The sequence below is a fragment of the Exophiala xenobiotica genome (genome assembly GCF_000835505.1).
Source record: "Exophiala xenobiotica strain CBS 118157 unplaced genomic scaffold supercont1.7, whole genome shotgun sequence".
NCBI lineage: Eukaryota > Fungi > Ascomycota > Eurotiomycetes > Chaetothyriales > Herpotrichiellaceae > Exophiala > Exophiala xenobiotica.
Window position 1 is genome coordinate 3,486,444 of NW_013562488.1, and position 14,956 is coordinate 3,501,399.

Below are 14,956 nucleotides of genomic sequence, written 5' to 3' on the forward strand. Positions count from 1 at the left end.
ATTTGCAATGCCGCCGACTAGAGGCCAAAGTAAGCGAAAAGCTACCGACTTGAACGTTCCTTGTCCTGGAGAAGATGCCGCGGAACGGAAGCGGGTGTTGAACGTTCTAGCTCAGAGACGGTACAGGCAGAGACAGAGAGAGCACGTCAAGCAACTCGAAGCACAAACCAATAACGCCACCCAATCTAACCAGGTCCCACGAGACACTCTCACAAATGCAGCAGAGCCTTGCGCTGCACAGGATGTCCTACATCAGACTCTGTCAGTCCCCAGTCTGCGGAATGGAAAGACGCCCGTCCTGGACGGTCAGATATTCCACGGAGATCTGAGCGCATCATTCTTCCAACATGCTCAACAGCTCGAAGTTGACTCAGACACGGCACAGATATTTATCGATCCGGGAGACCCCTTTGCAACGTTCGACGAGAATCCATTCGCCCTGGGCATAGATAACCAGGATTTCTTCGACTCGCCCATCCTCGTTCCCCCTCTCCACAGTCCGTCGACATCCGAGACGACGCGCTCCTCATCCTCCTCTAACCAAAGCACAAGTTGGTCTTTGCCTTCGCTCGGCTTCACCGATCCTACCCTGGACCAAGCTCCTGGTACTGGTATATCCAAGGACGACCACCGCCGTTCGCAATCACGATCGCGATCGCCAACATCTCAAGGCACGCGGCACCATGCTCAAAATACTAGTATGCAGTCAGGGCAGTACACATTCCCGGACGAATGTCATCTCGAAATGCCCGAACTGGCCCTCCTTCGTGGCTGCATGTCCATCGCGCACCGCCTAAACGTGCAAGATATCATATGGTCACTGTCCTCGGTTTCTCCCTTTTTCACTTCTTCTTCTTCTTCCTGTCCGACGACCAAGTTGGCCACGTCCTCGAGCCTGGGTCTGAGTCTTCAACAATTCTCCCACCTCCCACCCAATCTCCGCCCGACACCCGCGCAACTCGCCATCCCGCACCATCCCCTGATAGACCTCCTTCCCTGGCCGAGCGTGCGGGACCGCTTGATCCACGTCCTCAACCAACCGCCGCAGTTTCGTCCCGCCGGAGCCAAGAGCCCCATGGCGCTGATCGAGTTCGTGTACGACATTGAGGATCCGAACGAGGGGGTCCGCATCAGTGGGTCGGACCCCTACGACGGACGGAATTGGGAGGTCGGCGAGAAGGTGTTCAAGGGGTGGTGGTGGTGTTTTGATCGCGAGGTGGTGAGCAGGACGAACGAATTGAGGAAGAGACGAGGGGCGGGCACGTTAGGGTTTGGCATGATGGGTGGGAGTGTGTTGGGAGAGGTGGGTTGACCTGTTTAGAAATAGGAAAGACAGAAAATGTCCTGGGGATTGGAGCAGCGTTTGTTACAGTGATCTGGTGGACATGTCAGTGCATTTTGCGATGTCTCGTCACTCCCTTGTCGGATCGATGAGGAACCCGAGGGACATCATCGGATGTGCTGTTACTATAGTAGATATACACATTCAATGCTCAACACTGCCCGGCAGCTACTGGGGCGGTAGGCGAATACCTAGGTATAGGGGCAGATCCAAATCGTCGTTTCTCGTGCTGAAAACAGTTAAAGTACATCCAAATCACATATAGTCAGGTGAAATCAATTCCGCGCAGAATCCAGCAAACTATTCGGTACCGCAGAGACGACAAGTCGGCAATGCCTCGTTCAGGTATATCTCTCCACGCCGCTAGACTTGCTCACGCTCGACTGCCTGTTGACGGAGTTTGGAAAGCCACCGCCCTGTTGGCCTAGATGCTGCTGCTGGCTCGGGTCCGACGAAGCAGGCATCTCATGGACATTCATTGGGACGGGCGATGATGTGGGTATCGGTGGGGCCATGCCGGGAACACCATAGTTCCTGCTCACACGGTATGTAGATTAGCATGCTATATCTGGGTCTCGAGAAGAATATGTAGTAGGTTGGGTGACTGCTAAACAGTGCGGGAGGGTGATGGGTCACTTACATTGCACTACTATAGGCCGGAGCGCTGTACATCGGGTTGGGACTCGCATTGTTCGGGCTCGCAGCAATGTCGCTTCCTTGGCCCGCCGCCAAAGCGAGGCTGTCGCTCATGGGGAACGGCGCGCCGTGCATGGGCGGCGACATGTTCGGGTCGTGGTATGGCATGTAGCCTGGCAGCGCTGGAGAGACGCCCGCCACGCTGCTGTACAGGGACATGTGCTTGGTCGGATCCATGTACGATGGCGCCATGCTCACGTGCGCGTTGTAGGGCATCTGGTGCATGTTCGCGGGCCCATGGGCGTTGCTCGGTTCTTTGGCTTTGTTTCTTTGGCGTGCGGACTTCCGGCCGCAGATGTATAGAAGGACAGCTGCCGCGAGGACGACTGCTGCGGCACCAATAGCAATTCCCGCAATGGCGCCAGGGGACAAGCTCGAGTGATTCGAGCTGGAGGTGGGCGCTGCCGCCGCCGAGCTCGTTGCAGCTGGCGCAGAGGTCGGCGAACTGGTCGGCGCCGCGGAAGTTGTCGTCGTGAAGGGATTTTCACCTTCTTCTGGCCACGGCTGACCGGGGAGAAGCATGAATTGTGACTGTGACGCAAGATCTTTCTGTTGCTGCAAGGATGTCGTGGCGTTCGGGTTAATCACCCCGACCATTTGGTAATCGATACACGACCCCGGGGCGCCGCAGTAGTAGAAGATCGGGTCTGTGTCATTGAGCACGATCGACCACGTCGGTGGCTCGGGAAGGATGGCGTCGACAGGTTTGAAGCCGGAGAAGAACCCGACTTTATCAACGCCTGTGTCTTCGTACGGTATACATGGATAGCCATATTCGGCGCGTACTACGGAGTGGTTCGTAGGATAGAACAGGAAGACAATCGTATCGCCTTTGTCCGCGAGCACTACATCGGGCACGAAGGTATGCCCTCCCTGCAACTTTGTCAATACGTGGTGGTAGTAGACCGTCGCGACACTAACCTTTGCAACCTCAATCGTATGTGTTACGGGCTCGCTGGTCGTGCTCGTCTCCGTAGTGCTACTGACGGCCACGCTGCTGTATGAAGTCGTGGCAGCAGAGCCAGAGGAGTCGGTGGGAGCGGCTGAGAAGTCCGTAGATGTGCTGTCCTGAGCAAGAGCTAGTGCTGCTATGCTCGACAACGCAATGAACGTCCACCTCATTGTTGGAATCAAATATTCTTGTCGGTTTCCTGGTAGTCCACCACGGCCTGCAATTACCAGCAGCGCTGCAAACAACGGTACAATGCAAAAGAAGAAACCGAGGGCGTAGGGGGAGTCGGGGGGTCAGATCGTAGCTGGACTTGAGCAATAGCCTGCTCGCATGGCTTCCGTGCGTCAATCAGACGGACGATGGGCACAGGCAGTGCAAGAGAACAGAAGGGGATGCGACATGGCTAGCAAGGCTAGGCCTCGTATTTCCATCATCGCCCAGGACTGTCTTCCCATGTTAGGGACAGTCTGGGCCCGATAAGGATGCCTGCTGTTCGTGTTCTGCCGTCGAGAACAGGGCCCAGTCCTTGCCAGAAGATGCTGAAGGTCGCTGGATCCGCTGGAAATGCTAACATCTCAGCTGGATATTTCATCCTCGATCCTTCAGAAGCGAAGGAATAGACCAGGATACGAGGACAGATTGAAAGGAATTGGTAGAGATCATTCCATGGTGGGACCGTTCTTCCTTGGAAGGCCTTCCGTCATTCGTCCAGATAGCCGAGGAAGACTTGAAGGTCTCGGCATTGCTCGCCATCTGCTTTCAGAGGCGAGAATCGGACAACGGGAATGAAATAAGAATTTGGTGGCTTGAAAAAGCAAGCAAGCATGAAGTTACAAAAGCACCGTGAACGGCCACAGGACCTACCCCAGACATGCGCCGAAGTTATAAGTCGTCCAAAGGTGCGCTAATGCATCTGCCCGTCAATAGTGACAGTTGGCATTTGTCGGGGGCCATGCAGGCACAGAGATTGCGATGTAAGCGACACTCAGCCTCATTTCTGTGGCTGCATTAGTACGATCTTGGGAAACGGGGGAACTGAAGGACGACGAGAGGCCGAAAGAGGCACTTGTTGGCTTCGTAAAAGGCTGTGATCTCGATTGAGTCGAGCTTTTGCTCCCAAGTCCTTGGTGGCCCAATCACTGGACCAACCAGGACATACGTGACATAAAAGACATGTTCAAGCCGTGTTTGCGGCTGACAATATTTCCAAGCTGCTGGAACGGAGCCAAGGAAGCGTAAGCATCTCAAGCGGAAACCATGTCGCTTTTTCGACGACTTTTGCCAGGTGATTGATCCTTGGCTGAACTAGACCAACCCTCGACCAAGGCCTACACCCACAGGCAACAAAAGACCCATTGAATAATGGCATCAGGAATCGCTGTTCCCTAACAATCCAACCGTCAGGCCTTTCATCCGTCGCTTGAGCAGGTCTTCTTCACTACCAAGCGAAGTCAGACTTTTGTTTCTGGTCATCTCGGGCTTGGGCTTTTCCTCTGTCGCTCGCCCACGTTGCCAACTGCTTTCTTTGGCCGCCCCATTCGACCTCTGAGGCGAACTTTTACCTTCTTCCGGCTTAATGGACGACATGATCAGCGGAGCATCATCGTCCATGCTCTCGCCCGTTGGAGTCCGATGATGATGCCGTAGCTGCGTTGAAGCTAGTTCAAGGCTGCCAGGAGAATCATGTGTAAGTGTTCCACTTCTCAACCTCGACTCGATGGCTGGGCCCTCGAATGCATGCGGTGGCTTGGAAAAGGTTTCTTGGATCCAATTCCCGCAGCGAAAGATATGTTTCCATCCATCGGGAAAGACCGACACAAATTGGACGAAGCCATGAGAGATACCAGGGATAAGGGTGACTTCAACATGGTCCTTCTCATTGAACTCGGCTGTAGATTTCTCCAGCCCAACTTCTTGTCTCTCACGGAAAAGATGTAGTTTGGCTTGTCGTATTCTCCCAGCGAAGATGACGGTGTCGTCGACCAGAGGATCTCGTTCGCCAGTGAGGAAATACGTCTTGGGAAATTTCGCAAGCAGGTTTTCAGGAGCAACCGCGGGGCAGAGCAGGTGGTCGGTTGTGAAGTCGGGTCGGTTGTATGGACCGACGTAGAGTATGATCATGGCTCGCATCATCTCGGGTGTCAGGATGCGGTCGCCAAAGTATGAAATGATGGACGAGACCGCCAGTCTGGTCTTGAGGGGTTGAGGTTTTAGAGCAGCGACTGTTTGTCTTTGTGCTTCCACATCGGTGTTTTGACGAACGATGGCCGGCTTTTCCATGCTTGCGTCGTCCCTAGGCGTGAAGAAGTCAAAGTTTGGCTCATTCTCCCCATGATCCGAAGGCTTGGGAGTCGTAGGCGTATAACGACGGTCAATGTCCTCACTCTTCCTCTTGATGAACCTCTCGTACTTCTTGGCTGTTCTTGGATTGCGAATCAATGCCATCTGATCATCAGTCATCCAACTGCTGATGTTCATGTCCAATGCTGGGTAGAGCAGGACCAGACCTGCTGGACAAGGCAATATGCCTCGTGAATTTCCTGTCTGATTGGATTGAATGACCATCAAGGTTGTCCCAGTGGCCAGATTGCCACCTGCACTGTCTCCTGTAAGGACGATCCTGGGACATGTCTCTGGCTTCATCCCTATACATCGTCCTCGAGTGGCAATAACCTGTGTATACACATCGAAGCATTCGTTCAAGGCGTATGGGTATGGATATTCTGGAGCCTTTCGGTAGTCCAGGCTGAGGACAGGCAGTCCTGTTCTCCCTGCCCAGGCAAGGAGCCTGTCATCACTAGTCCTCGGGTCCATCGCAACAAAACCCCCTCCTGGAATGTCCAGCACCAGGTTGTCTTGCTTCTCCAGCTCTGCCAGGGACCCGTCGAAGTACATCCACGCCACAACAGGCTCTTTGTAGTTGGATTGCTTCGGTCGTGGGATACGGATCCTCCTAGGTTTGTATCTGCAGAATCGAGGTCTCATCAACGCGGTAAGCCATCTGAGATAGGGTGTGTTTGGCTTGTTCCACGATACTCTCAAATGGTCCACAGTCAGGACTGCCCGTACCTTTCGCACCTTTTCATCGGCTTGTTCCGCAGCAATGAGGTAGTATATTGTGAAGATCATGGAGGCCAGGTCTCTTAGTCTCTTGTTCCGAATTCTCATGGCAGTCCAGAAGCCCGCGTCCAAGGCCGTGGTAATCCATGTGGCTCGGAAGTACGAGCGATTGTATAAGTTCGCAAGAGGCTCGGGCGACTCGAGGTTGAAGATTTTGGCCAAGTTACGGCAAATGTATAGGTAGAGGAGAGTAACGACAACCGACTGCCATACGGTTGTTCGTTTCGATAAGCGTTGAGAGAGGTTTCGAATGATCGGAGGGCCATGTTTGTCACCTCTGGAGTAGGGTCAGTGAGTTTCCATGTACATGCTTGTTAAGCATACCTCAGGAGGTACAGTGACCAGAACGAGACGACCGCAAAGACCTGGACTTTGCGGAATTGCGACGATGGTCGGCCCAGCACATGGTCTGTAGGATGGGTGAGTACGAGCAGGCCGCGGTGGTTGAGGGGTCAGCCAGGCATACCTATCATACTTGGAGGATGCCTTAGTCAAGCAAGATTCGAGGGATGGGTGAGTGCACTGGAATGAATTCGCCAAAACAACCAAACGCCATCGCCAGCACAGACCGTTGGTGCTTTGCTCGGATACAGAAGGACAAAGAAAGATCAGGGCAGGAGGAGAGGGATCTTCAAACGACAGCTGACAATGCTTTGTGGCTCGACAGCGACTGCCATATTCAAGGGAACAGAGTCTGACGATTGAACCCTCCGAACCACTATGGGTACCGTGTCAACGGTGCATTCTGTCCGAGGGGCGATGATGATGATCAGGTGGATGGCATTTGCATGTGAAAGAACTCGGATTCGGCATCTCCCAGTCATGTGATCCTGGTTCTATGATCCTCGACGCCATCAACGCTATCCCGAATCGCCAATCTATCCGCTCGTAGTTTGGACTTCCTCTAGTATGTAAACAAAGCGTTCCACCTCACCATATCGGCCTGAAGTACCTTGATGTCCCGAGTCAAAAGCTCCGGAGGCCGCGGAGAGGGACTAGGAGTCGGCTGGAATTTCATCAGCCAGCACACCTGTGCCCTGAGAGAGAAGGCTTGGGGGTGCCCGCCCGCCCGAATTGTGGCGGCAAAGGCGCGTTGCGTTGCAATCAACGACAGATCTCTGGCCGTCATGCGCCATGATATTCGAAGCCGTACAGGCTCTGAATGTTCATCGAAGGCCTTCGCCATCATGAGAACGGCAAATGATCTCTGATCCATCCAGTAACTCCGCCGCCACTAGTGTGATGATTCCTACTATCCCCACTACCTCCACTGCCAGTTCTCGTACTATGTCGTCGGGGTCCAGATTGACCGCTTGATTGTCGAATGGGCACGGGACGTTCTGTATCTGCATCTCTTCTCCTCCCATAGTAAGACTGCCGTGCTTCTCGTAAGTCACTGGGGCTTTCCGGGATCGAGACTGGATTATAACGACTCCCTTCCGGGCCGAAACCGCGTGGACTCGAAACGGATGACGCTCGTCGACTTGGTCTCCGCCGTGAAGATCCTGGCTGCTGTCGTTGATCGGAGTTCGTGATAGGGTTTCGACAATGCGGACATGTATCGTGTTCCTTCAGCCAGGCTGTCACGCAGTCACCATGAAACCAGTGGTTGCAAGGTAAGACTGTCACTTCGTCGCCCAAATCCACATTGTCCATACATATCGAACATTCAGCCTTTCCTTCGGTGCCCAGCATCTCCTTGTCCACTTTCTTCTTTCCCAGCGATTGGATGGCGTCTTCCGACGCGGGTGGTGGTGCATTGCTTCCGTTGTTCTGTTCCATAAGCTGCGACATGACACGGTCAAATGCTTCCTGGCTGAAGACCATGTCGCCATGTTGTGCGTTTCCCGGGTTGAATAGTTGGTGCAGGAGATCGAACGGATGAGGTGGGAGGTCTTGTCCACGACGGTCGTCCATCTCGCCACGAGTCATGGTCGGAGGTTGCATTGATTGCAGGATCAGCCCGAACAAGCTAAAAAGGTCAGTCCAATGTAGACCACTACAAGGCTCAAACTTACTCTTGCAGGTTTCCCGGCTGCACGGGGGCATGCGGATCTCTGGGAAACGCTCCGCCAGGAAATCCTCCGAATGGATGTAGATTGCCAAAGGGTGGAGGCATGCCTCGAGCCTGCGGTGGCAGCAAATCGGTAAGCATGTTATCAAAATCGTGGGCAGTGTCTTCATCAAGGGTGTCCATTACATTCATGGGTGCCATGCCGGCAGTCCGCAACGTTCTCGTACTAAAAGATATTCTGCCTCCCCCATTGTTGCTCGTGAATTCGAAAGTGGTGAAGTTGTTGCGCGGATCGGGGTCCAGGTCATCGGCCCAAGGGTTGTGGTCGAACAGCGGTTGTAAGGGGGGCGAAGGTGGCGGAGAGGGAGTCATGGAGGGTCCATGGCGAAGACCAACGTCCGGCTCTGTCTCTGGGTCTAGCTGTTCGCATCCATGAGCATGACTTTCGTTGGAGTCGTTGGTAGACTTACAATCTCTGTGAAATCGCCTTCGCACCTTGGGCAGATCAAGCCGCCATGCGCTCTTTCCCATTCATTATTGCATTGATGACAGAAGACCCGTTCGCCTGTTATGCGCCCCGAATCGGCCATAGGAGGTGTTTGAGAAGGGAGAAAATGGCAATTGTCTGGGCTACTGGACTGATAATTCCAGCGCGTGTAGCAGCTGAGGCTGCGTCATACGCCAACTGTGGCGGAGCCTAGAGTTTCGTCTATGATCTGGGGAAGGTGGCGGCGGCGAACACGACAGTCTTGAATGATAATAAGAGTATTCAGTAAGGCGTCTTTCCAGGTCTCGAGCAAGTAGAGGCGGTACGAGGGGGAAGGGCGTGGTGAATGTTTGGAGGGCGAACACAGGCTGTGGTGATAATTAATAACCGTGGAATCAGGTGTCACTGCGGAGAACGAGCGAGCGCAGTTGACGTATTGCTGCTCGCTGGTTGCCGATGCTTTATCGATAAAATAACAAGTGACAAGAAAGAAATCAGAAGAGCCAACTTGCCAACCTAGTTCTTCAAATCTGGCTTTTCAGCAGATGAGCTGCTGTCTTTTTCTCGCCGTCGACAATGGTACCACGGTATCCGTACTTCTCAAGGAACGCGTGTACGAGTCTCCGTATACATGCTTCTGTTTCATTCTGAAGCGTTCCCCAAACATTCACGCCAGGCTCCGAATATAAGTTGCACTTCCTTGGAGATGAAGTTAAATATTATTTTGTACAACGCACGATGAGGAAACCTGAACCTGTTGAAGCCCGCCACAGTATTTCAGCGATCCCATCATCTTCTTCGTGAACCTCTCATTATCATGCTGCCCACAATTCCTGCAGCAACCGCAACGCCTCCCACAATGGCAATGCCCATTAATCCCTCTTTCGACACCTTGTCGTCAATCAGTTGTCTCAAGCTACCAGCTTGCAAGTTTCCTGGCTCCTTCTCCAGTAATAGGTCGTTGTATCGTCTTGCTTCAGCATAGTTGCCTAGTTTGTAGTTTCCCAAAGCCAAATAATATAGACATTCCCTCCTCCGTTCCGGTGTGGTTTTGAATATGTCTGATAGTAGCTGAACGCCGAGTTGCTGTTCGCTTCTTTGGTTCGATTTTATCAATCCCTGAGAGCCTCTGTCAGCGTCACAGCCTACGACTTTGGACGATGTCACGCACCCAGGCGTAGTTGAACTTCGTCTGCACTCCGACATAGTCGCCTTCTTTCTCGTACTGTGCCCGGAGGACTTGGAGTTCGGCAGGCTTCAGAGGACTATAACTCTCTGATTAGCTCTTATCAAGTGTTCGAGGATTGTCAGGCAAACCTTTCTGCATCTGCAGCATCTGTCCGACGAGTCAGCGCACATGCTTCGAGCCGGGGTCAGACAGTGCAATGGCTTACATGGTAAATTCGACGGCATCGCGCACAAGATATGATGTTAACCAGGTTATCGATACTGAAGAATTAGCTTGCAGGTGAGATGAACGGCAGTTGCGCGATATGTATTTCAAGTTGGATATCTGAATGCGGAGCCCTGTTGCGTTTGTATCACAGTGGCTGCAGGCACCTAACAGGCTCGCAGGCTCTTGTCACTTGTGGCTCACTAACCTAACCTAGGCGCAGCACAAGCGTGAATGCGCGTGACGTCTTTGGTGCGGAGAGCAACTTTTCCAGGCCGGCACCCAAGCGGCGAGCCCTGTGGACGCAGAAAATGGCAACTGTCAGACCGAGCTAGAGTCCGCCACTAGCCCTCAGATGGCGTTGAATCGCCAGATTACTCTTGTCTGACAACAATGAAATGTTTACCATTTGGATGGCGGCAGTTCGTTGCTGGGTAACAAAGCACGTCAACTTTTGGAGACACCAAAACCCATCTTGCCTGCGCTGCACCACGCGTTGTTACCTACGATTGATAACCTCATTCAGCTCAACCAGAATGTTACTCGACGAGGATCCAGCTGCGGTGAGTTTGGTCTGACTCGTATGTCGCTTCTACTAATCGCGTCTGCAGCTCATCCGCGCCACTGTCTCCAACTTCAACATTGCACCGGACAAAGCCGCATTGTCGCGTGTCAACGACTCCCTATCTACACTACAACAATCGCGAGATCTACGTATTCGAGATGCAGACACAGTGCTGAGAAAACTGGCAAGGCAACTGGCAACTCTTGAATCTCAGCGACGAGAAGTGCTCGCGGGCCATGACAGCGGAAGGCACGCAAGCGAAATTGTTCAGCTTGATACCAAAAAGTTTAGGATTGCAAAATACGCATCTGAGTTAGAAGCCGACAGTGAGAGGTTGGAAGCGGAGCTTGACAGACTAAAGCAGCGTCTGGCGGATCTCGAAGAGCAGGGTGTAGAAGGGGACGAGAATTCGCGGCGTGCGCGAGAGGCCGATGATCCCACAATGTCAGTGTGTATCATTATATCTGAGATGTGGAATACTGACTTGAGCAGTCTGCGACTCTGGCTGTATAGATCCCTCGGAATCACGCTCGAACAAGACGAAGCAGGCAACTACAACAAAGCCACCATCGGAAACACAAAGAAAGGGGATGTGCATGTGGTAAACATTGATCCGAGATTCTCAAAGTGGTTCTACGCAGACTACTTCTGGCAGACAATGCAAGGATAAGGCTGCTTTTTGCTTGAGAAAGATTGCTTTTGAGCGTGGCGTTCCGGTTGAGTACCTAGGTACTGTGCCTTCACGGCAATGAGTCTATGACAGAATAGCGCTTCCGACGTAAGAGTGGTTGACTCGACAGTCAGGGGAAGTTATCCTATCCACGCGGCTTCTTCGAAGCCTGTTTTGCCCTAAGTCACAAATGGAATTTCTATCGATGTCCCGTCAAGTCCTGCAATAGCTGGATAGACGCACAGCAACAGCCGCTTTCTGGCGATGAGCAAGGCTTGTCCAACCAAAGCTTGTCTGTAACATGGCACGCCACGTGGAATCGTCAGACAGACGGGCACCTACCGGGCTCAGTTCCATGGCCTCATTCAGCGGACCACTGCAAACATTTATGTGCAATGTAGGGAGTCCGCTTTGAACGGTGTTGCTCTCGCAATGCCCACGAGGTAGCTTGTGATCCGCAATGTAGGGGCCGGGAACCACGCACAGGTAAGCTAACCAAGTACCTTATAAGAAAGAAGCAAGTGTGAGTCTGGCAGCGAGGACTACTCGATAAAGGCATGATGAGGCTTAAGGTACTCGCTCATGCCAAGACTCAGCAACCACTCAGCTTGCAGGTAAGTGTTAGCTTCGGACGCGGAAAAACATGCCACCGACAGGCGTGTCGACATTTGAGCGCAGCTTCAATCGTACAAAAGTTTCTCGATAGGAAAACCGCTCGGAAACAATATAGCGCAATCTTGCCCACGATGCGTAACAGGGCTACCACTCGTCTGAAACTCAATTATCTAAGAAGTCCGGTGAGCTATGTTCAGATGGTTAGCTGTCCGGTCTAACAGTCCCTCAGAAAATACGGCAATCCTGGAGCAAATACAACCTTTACAACCTAACGCGGCTAAGAGATGTAGGCAGAGTCCTCAATTTCTTCAGGACAAAATGGCAATCAAAATCAATGTCCCGCAGTTACCATGGCGAACAAATCCGGGAGAAGCAGTGGGTGCGTATGTTCGATAGGCGAATTCGGTCGGTGATACCCATGGACGCCCGATACCTCGCATCGAACGATGGCTCTCTTGAATCTGCTGGACGAGGATCAGGCTTGGATACTAGAGGGCGGAATCGAGTCGACAAAAAAAAGGAGGTTCCCTATATGCAAATGACTTATGCTCCGTTAGAGCGACGGTTGGATACCGCCATCTTTCGGGCAATGTTCGCAAGCAGTTCTCGTCAGGCAAGACAATTTGTGATCCATGGAGCAGTTAAGGTCAACGGCAAACAGGTGAGCACCTAGGTGTTGGCAGCTACTGGCCAATGCTAACTTTCTGTAGATACGATACCCAGGTTACCAATTAAATCCAGGAGATATGTTCCAGGTTCTACCGGAACGCGTTATGTTCGCTACCGGTGCACCGAAAGTCACCGAGAAAGCCAAGGCGACAGAACAAGAAGGAGAAGGAGAAGACGCTGCTTCGGAAGAAGCTGCAGAAGCCGTGGAAAAGCAGACGCAGCCCGAAGAAGAGGTAGAAGTCGAGCAGGATCCTCGGGAGGTCCTGAAAGCACTCAAGGCCCAAGCAAAGTCTATCCTTACATCGGCAAAGCAAGATCTGGGTGGGAAACGTAAACAGGAACTGCGGGCTTTTTCCAGAGCCATTCGAAGACTACTGTCAAAATCCAAATCCACGACGCTCGAAACTGGGAGCGCTGAAGCGCAACTGGCAGAAATCCAAGAGCAGCTGCAAATCAGACGAGAGCACAAGGCAGCGGGCACAAGCTCGCCACCATCCGCACAAGCCCAGGTAGCAGCGTCGGCCGAATCCGCAGATCTCACATCCGTTGCACAGGAAGGACCCAAGGCGAGTACAGAGCGACCCAGTCTGAACGACGAGGAGTACAATGAACTGTTATCAGCCCTGCGCTCGATGCAGGAAAATCCCATTGACGATTCGAAGCCCTACGCAACACCGTGGGTGCCACGGGACTTTATGAGCGTGTTCGCCTTCATCCCCCGATTCTTGGAAGTGAACCACAAGATTTGTGCGGCGGTGTACTTGAGGCATCCTGTGGCAAGGCCGGGCCTGGCTGAGGTGCCAACACCTTTCACCGAATCGGTTAACAGCAGCGCTTTTGCGTGGTATCTGAGAAGGAGATGATCTTGGCGGCTGGACTGTACTATACCTTTGCGCATAGCGATGGCGCTGGTCACGACTCTCCAGAAAATGTAAAACAATTCTTGTATTCACATACAGCCAAGGGGCAGAGATCAATGCATGTATGGAGTTTGCAGATGCTCCCGATTGTATATTGTCTATGTCTAGGAGATCACAACAATGGGTTCGACCGGTATTCTGGAGCCGTCTCCCCGTTGGTCTCTGGCTTTTTGGCCTGGTTCTCTTTCTCGATGCTAAGCTCGTCATCCTCGAGGTCCGCCAGATACTTCTCGGCCTCAAGCGCTGCTATGCATCCACTACCAGCGCTGGTGATGGCTTGTCGGTATCTCTTGTCCTGAACATCGCCAGCAGCGAATACACCCGGGACGCTCGTGTAACTTGTGCCCGGCTCTGTCACAATATATCCATCTTCATCTGTGTGGACCTGGCCCTTGAAGATAGCTGTTGCGGGATCATGGCCAACAGCGTAGAATAGTCCATTCGCATCCATCACTTCCTCCGCGCCAGTCTTCACGTTTTTGATCTTCAGGTGTGTCATCAGGCCTCGGGGTTTGTTCTCGCCCTGTACTTCGACCGCGACATGGTTGAACTTGACCGTCACCTTGGGGTTGGCGAGGAGCCGCTTGGCCATGGTCTTGGACGCCCTCAGCTTGTCCCTTCGAACCAGCACAGTAACATGTGAGCCGTATTTTGTCAGGAACATGGCCTCCTCTGCCGCCGAGTCTCCGCCGCCAATGACCACTAGAGGTTTGTTCCTGAATATAGGCACCGCACCGTCACAAACTGCACACGCGGAAATGCCGTTCTGCCAGTACGTTTCTTCTCCCGCCAGATTTAATCTTCTCGCGTTGGCGCCTGTAGCAATGATGACCGCATCGGCGGTATGTGCAGGCTCGTCGGTCTCGCCGTCCTCGTATTCACGCCATAGCCGGAAGGGTTTTTGTTTCAGATCAACTTTGGTGATTGTCTCGGTAATGATCTCGGTCCCGAAGCGCTCGCTCTGCGCCTTCATTTCGTCCATGAGCTCAGAGCCCCCGATGCCCTTGGAGAAACCCGGGTAATTCTCAACGTCCGTCGTAGTCGTCAGCTGGCCGCCCGCCGCGGTGCCTCCAGCCAGCATGCCCTCGTACATGACCGGCTTTAATTCTGCTCGGGAAAGGTAGATGGCGGCCGTGTGGGCGGCGGGCCCAGAGCCGATGATGGCCACTTTTGTGTGAGGTGGCGCCATGGCGCCGAGGGAGGAGGAGAATGATCGAGCTATCGCTGGCGACTGGGGTCTCTGCAGGAGGATCGAGCTTGCTGCGACAGAAAGACTGATGGAGGAGTGGAGGGGGAAGTTAGCTGCGCGACGGCGAAAAGCTGAAGAAAACAGTTTGACTGATTTGAATGAACGAGGCTTATGTCTAGCAAGAAAAGTGTTCGCAAGTCAAAGGAGGGAGTAGATCATATATGCACACAGAAAGAGTAAATCGAGAATTCCAAATTCTGGTGGGAGGAGAGGCACGGAGAGGGTATCGATTGCAAATCGTAAAAATTGGCCGGGGTTTTGTCT

At 52.9% G+C, this 14,956-nt stretch overlaps 8 protein-coding genes across 9 annotated transcripts; 3 read left to right on the plus strand and 5 right to left on the minus strand.

Annotated features, from left to right (window-relative positions):
- Positions 1 to 7: 7 nt before the first annotated feature.
- Positions 8 to 1,517, plus strand: PV05_12009 (uncharacterized protein; the record flags this gene model as incomplete). The annotated part of the gene is made up of 1 exon (XM_013455551.1): positions 8 to 1,517. One exon carries the CDS (start codon positions 8 to 10, stop codon positions 1,310 to 1,312), a length of 1,305 nt encoding a protein of 434 aa, XP_013311005.1. The 3' UTR covers positions 1,313 to 1,517.
- Positions 1,518 to 1,683: 166 nt separating this feature from the next.
- Positions 1,684 to 3,160, minus strand: PV05_12010 (uncharacterized protein; the record flags this gene model as incomplete). The annotated part of the gene is made up of 3 exons (XM_013455552.1): positions 1,684 to 1,876; positions 1,983 to 2,911; positions 2,960 to 3,160. The coding sequence occupies 3 exons, from the start codon at positions 3,158 to 3,160 to the stop codon at positions 1,684 to 1,686; spliced, it is 1,323 nt and encodes a 440-aa protein (XP_013311006.1).
- A 1,198-nt stretch (positions 3,161 to 4,358) lies between these two features.
- On the minus strand, positions 4,359 to 6,158 carry PV05_12011 (uncharacterized protein; the record flags this gene model as incomplete). Its single annotated transcript, XM_013455553.1, has 1 exon — positions 4,359 to 6,158. One exon carries the CDS (start codon positions 6,156 to 6,158, stop codon positions 4,359 to 4,361), a length of 1,800 nt encoding a protein of 599 aa, XP_013311007.1.
- Positions 6,159 to 6,864: 706 nt separating this feature from the next.
- On the minus strand, positions 6,865 to 9,074 carry PV05_12012. 2 transcript variants are annotated; one of them, XM_013455554.1, is made up of 4 exons: positions 8,595 to 9,074; positions 8,311 to 8,544; positions 8,129 to 8,238; positions 6,865 to 8,082 (listed from the first exon to the last, which is right to left on the minus strand). In XM_013455554.1, the coding sequence occupies exons 1-4, from the start codon at positions 8,712 to 8,714 to the stop codon at positions 7,296 to 7,298; spliced, it is 1,251 nt and encodes a 416-aa protein (XP_013311008.1). In that variant the 5' UTR covers positions 8,715 to 9,074; the 3' UTR covers positions 6,865 to 7,295. The 2 variants fall into 2 exon arrangements, with proteins under 2 accessions (XP_013311008.1, XP_013311009.1); XM_013455555.1 differs by having other exon boundaries at positions 8,129 to 8,544.
- Positions 9,075 to 9,174: 100 nt separating this feature from the next.
- Positions 9,175 to 10,151, minus strand: PV05_12013 (mitochondria fission 1 protein). The gene is made up of 4 exons (XM_013455556.1): positions 10,006 to 10,151; positions 9,929 to 9,947; positions 9,783 to 9,876; positions 9,175 to 9,730 (listed from the first exon to the last, which is right to left on the minus strand). Exons 1-4 carry the CDS (start codon positions 10,022 to 10,024, stop codon positions 9,401 to 9,403), a joined length of 462 nt encoding a protein of 153 aa, XP_013311010.1. The 5' UTR covers positions 10,025 to 10,151; the 3' UTR covers positions 9,175 to 9,400.
- Positions 10,152 to 10,496: 345 nt separating this feature from the next.
- PV05_12014 (uncharacterized protein) lies at positions 10,497 to 11,501 on the plus strand. Its single transcript, XM_013455557.1, has 3 exons — positions 10,497 to 10,567; positions 10,616 to 11,013; positions 11,062 to 11,501. Exons 1-3 carry the CDS (start codon positions 10,541 to 10,543, stop codon positions 11,237 to 11,239), a joined length of 603 nt encoding a protein of 200 aa, XP_013311011.1. The 5' UTR covers positions 10,497 to 10,540; the 3' UTR covers positions 11,240 to 11,501.
- A 432-nt stretch (positions 11,502 to 11,933) lies between these two features.
- On the plus strand, positions 11,934 to 13,910 carry PV05_12015 (uncharacterized protein). Its single transcript, XM_013455558.1, has 3 exons — positions 11,934 to 12,036; positions 12,084 to 12,515; positions 12,565 to 13,910. Exons 1-3 carry the CDS (start codon positions 11,986 to 11,988, stop codon positions 13,384 to 13,386), a joined length of 1,305 nt encoding a protein of 434 aa, XP_013311012.1. The 5' UTR covers positions 11,934 to 11,985; the 3' UTR covers positions 13,387 to 13,910.
- PV05_12016 (thioredoxin reductase) lies at positions 13,466 to 14,907 on the minus strand. Its single transcript, XM_013455559.1, has one exon. The coding sequence runs from the start codon at positions 14,630 to 14,632 to the stop codon at positions 13,556 to 13,558; it is 1,077 nt and encodes a 358-aa protein (XP_013311013.1). The 5' UTR covers positions 14,633 to 14,907; the 3' UTR covers positions 13,466 to 13,555.
- Between the last annotated feature and the right edge of the window lie 49 nt (positions 14,908 to 14,956).

What these genes read in the sequence shown, in the direction of transcription:
- PV05_12014 (XM_013455557.1), top strand. Translation starts at nt 10,541, where the DNA reads ATGTTACTCGACGAGGATCCAGCTGCG. An exon ending in TCGACGAGGATCCAGCTGCG is followed by an intron (nt 10,568 to 10,615) that starts GTGAGTTTGGTC and finishes TCGCGTCTGCAG; the next exon opens with CTCATCCGCGCCACTGTCTC. An exon ending in GAGGCCGATGATCCCACAAT is followed by an intron (nt 11,014 to 11,061) that starts GTCAGTGTGTAT and finishes TGACTTGAGCAG; the next exon opens with TCTGCGACTCTGGCTGTATA.
- PV05_12015 (XM_013455558.1), top strand. Translation starts at nt 11,986, where the DNA reads ATGCGTAACAGGGCTACCACTCGTCTGAAACTCAATTATCTAAGAAGT. An exon ending in TCAATTATCTAAGAAGTCCG is followed by an intron (nt 12,037 to 12,083) that starts GTGAGCTATGTT and finishes ACAGTCCCTCAG; the next exon opens with AAAATACGGCAATCCTGGAG. An exon ending in TTAAGGTCAACGGCAAACAG is followed by an intron (nt 12,516 to 12,564) that starts GTGAGCACCTAG and finishes AACTTTCTGTAG; the next exon opens with ATACGATACCCAGGTTACCA.
- PV05_12013 (XM_013455556.1), bottom strand. An exon ending in CGAAGTTCAACTACGCCTGG is followed by an intron (nt 9,731 to 9,782) that starts GTGCGTGACATC and finishes AGAGGCTCTCAG; the next exon opens with GGATTGATAAAATCGAACCA.
- PV05_12012 (XM_013455555.1), bottom strand. Translation starts at nt 8,714, where the DNA reads ATGGCCGATTCGGGGCGCATAACAGGCGAACGGGTCTTCTGTCATCAA. An exon ending in AAGGCGATTTCACAGAGATT is followed by an intron (nt 8,545 to 8,594) that starts GTAAGTCTACCA and finishes GGATGCGAACAG; the next exon opens with CTAGACCCAGAGACAGAGCC. An exon ending in CAGCCGGGAAACCTGCAAGA is followed by an intron (nt 8,083 to 8,128) that starts GTAAGTTTGAGC and finishes TGACCTTTTTAG; the next exon opens with CTTGTTCGGGCTGATCCTGC.
- PV05_12016 (XM_013455559.1), bottom strand. Translation starts at nt 14,632, where the DNA reads ATGGCGCCACCTCACACAAAAGTGGCCATCATCGGCTCTGGGCCCGCC.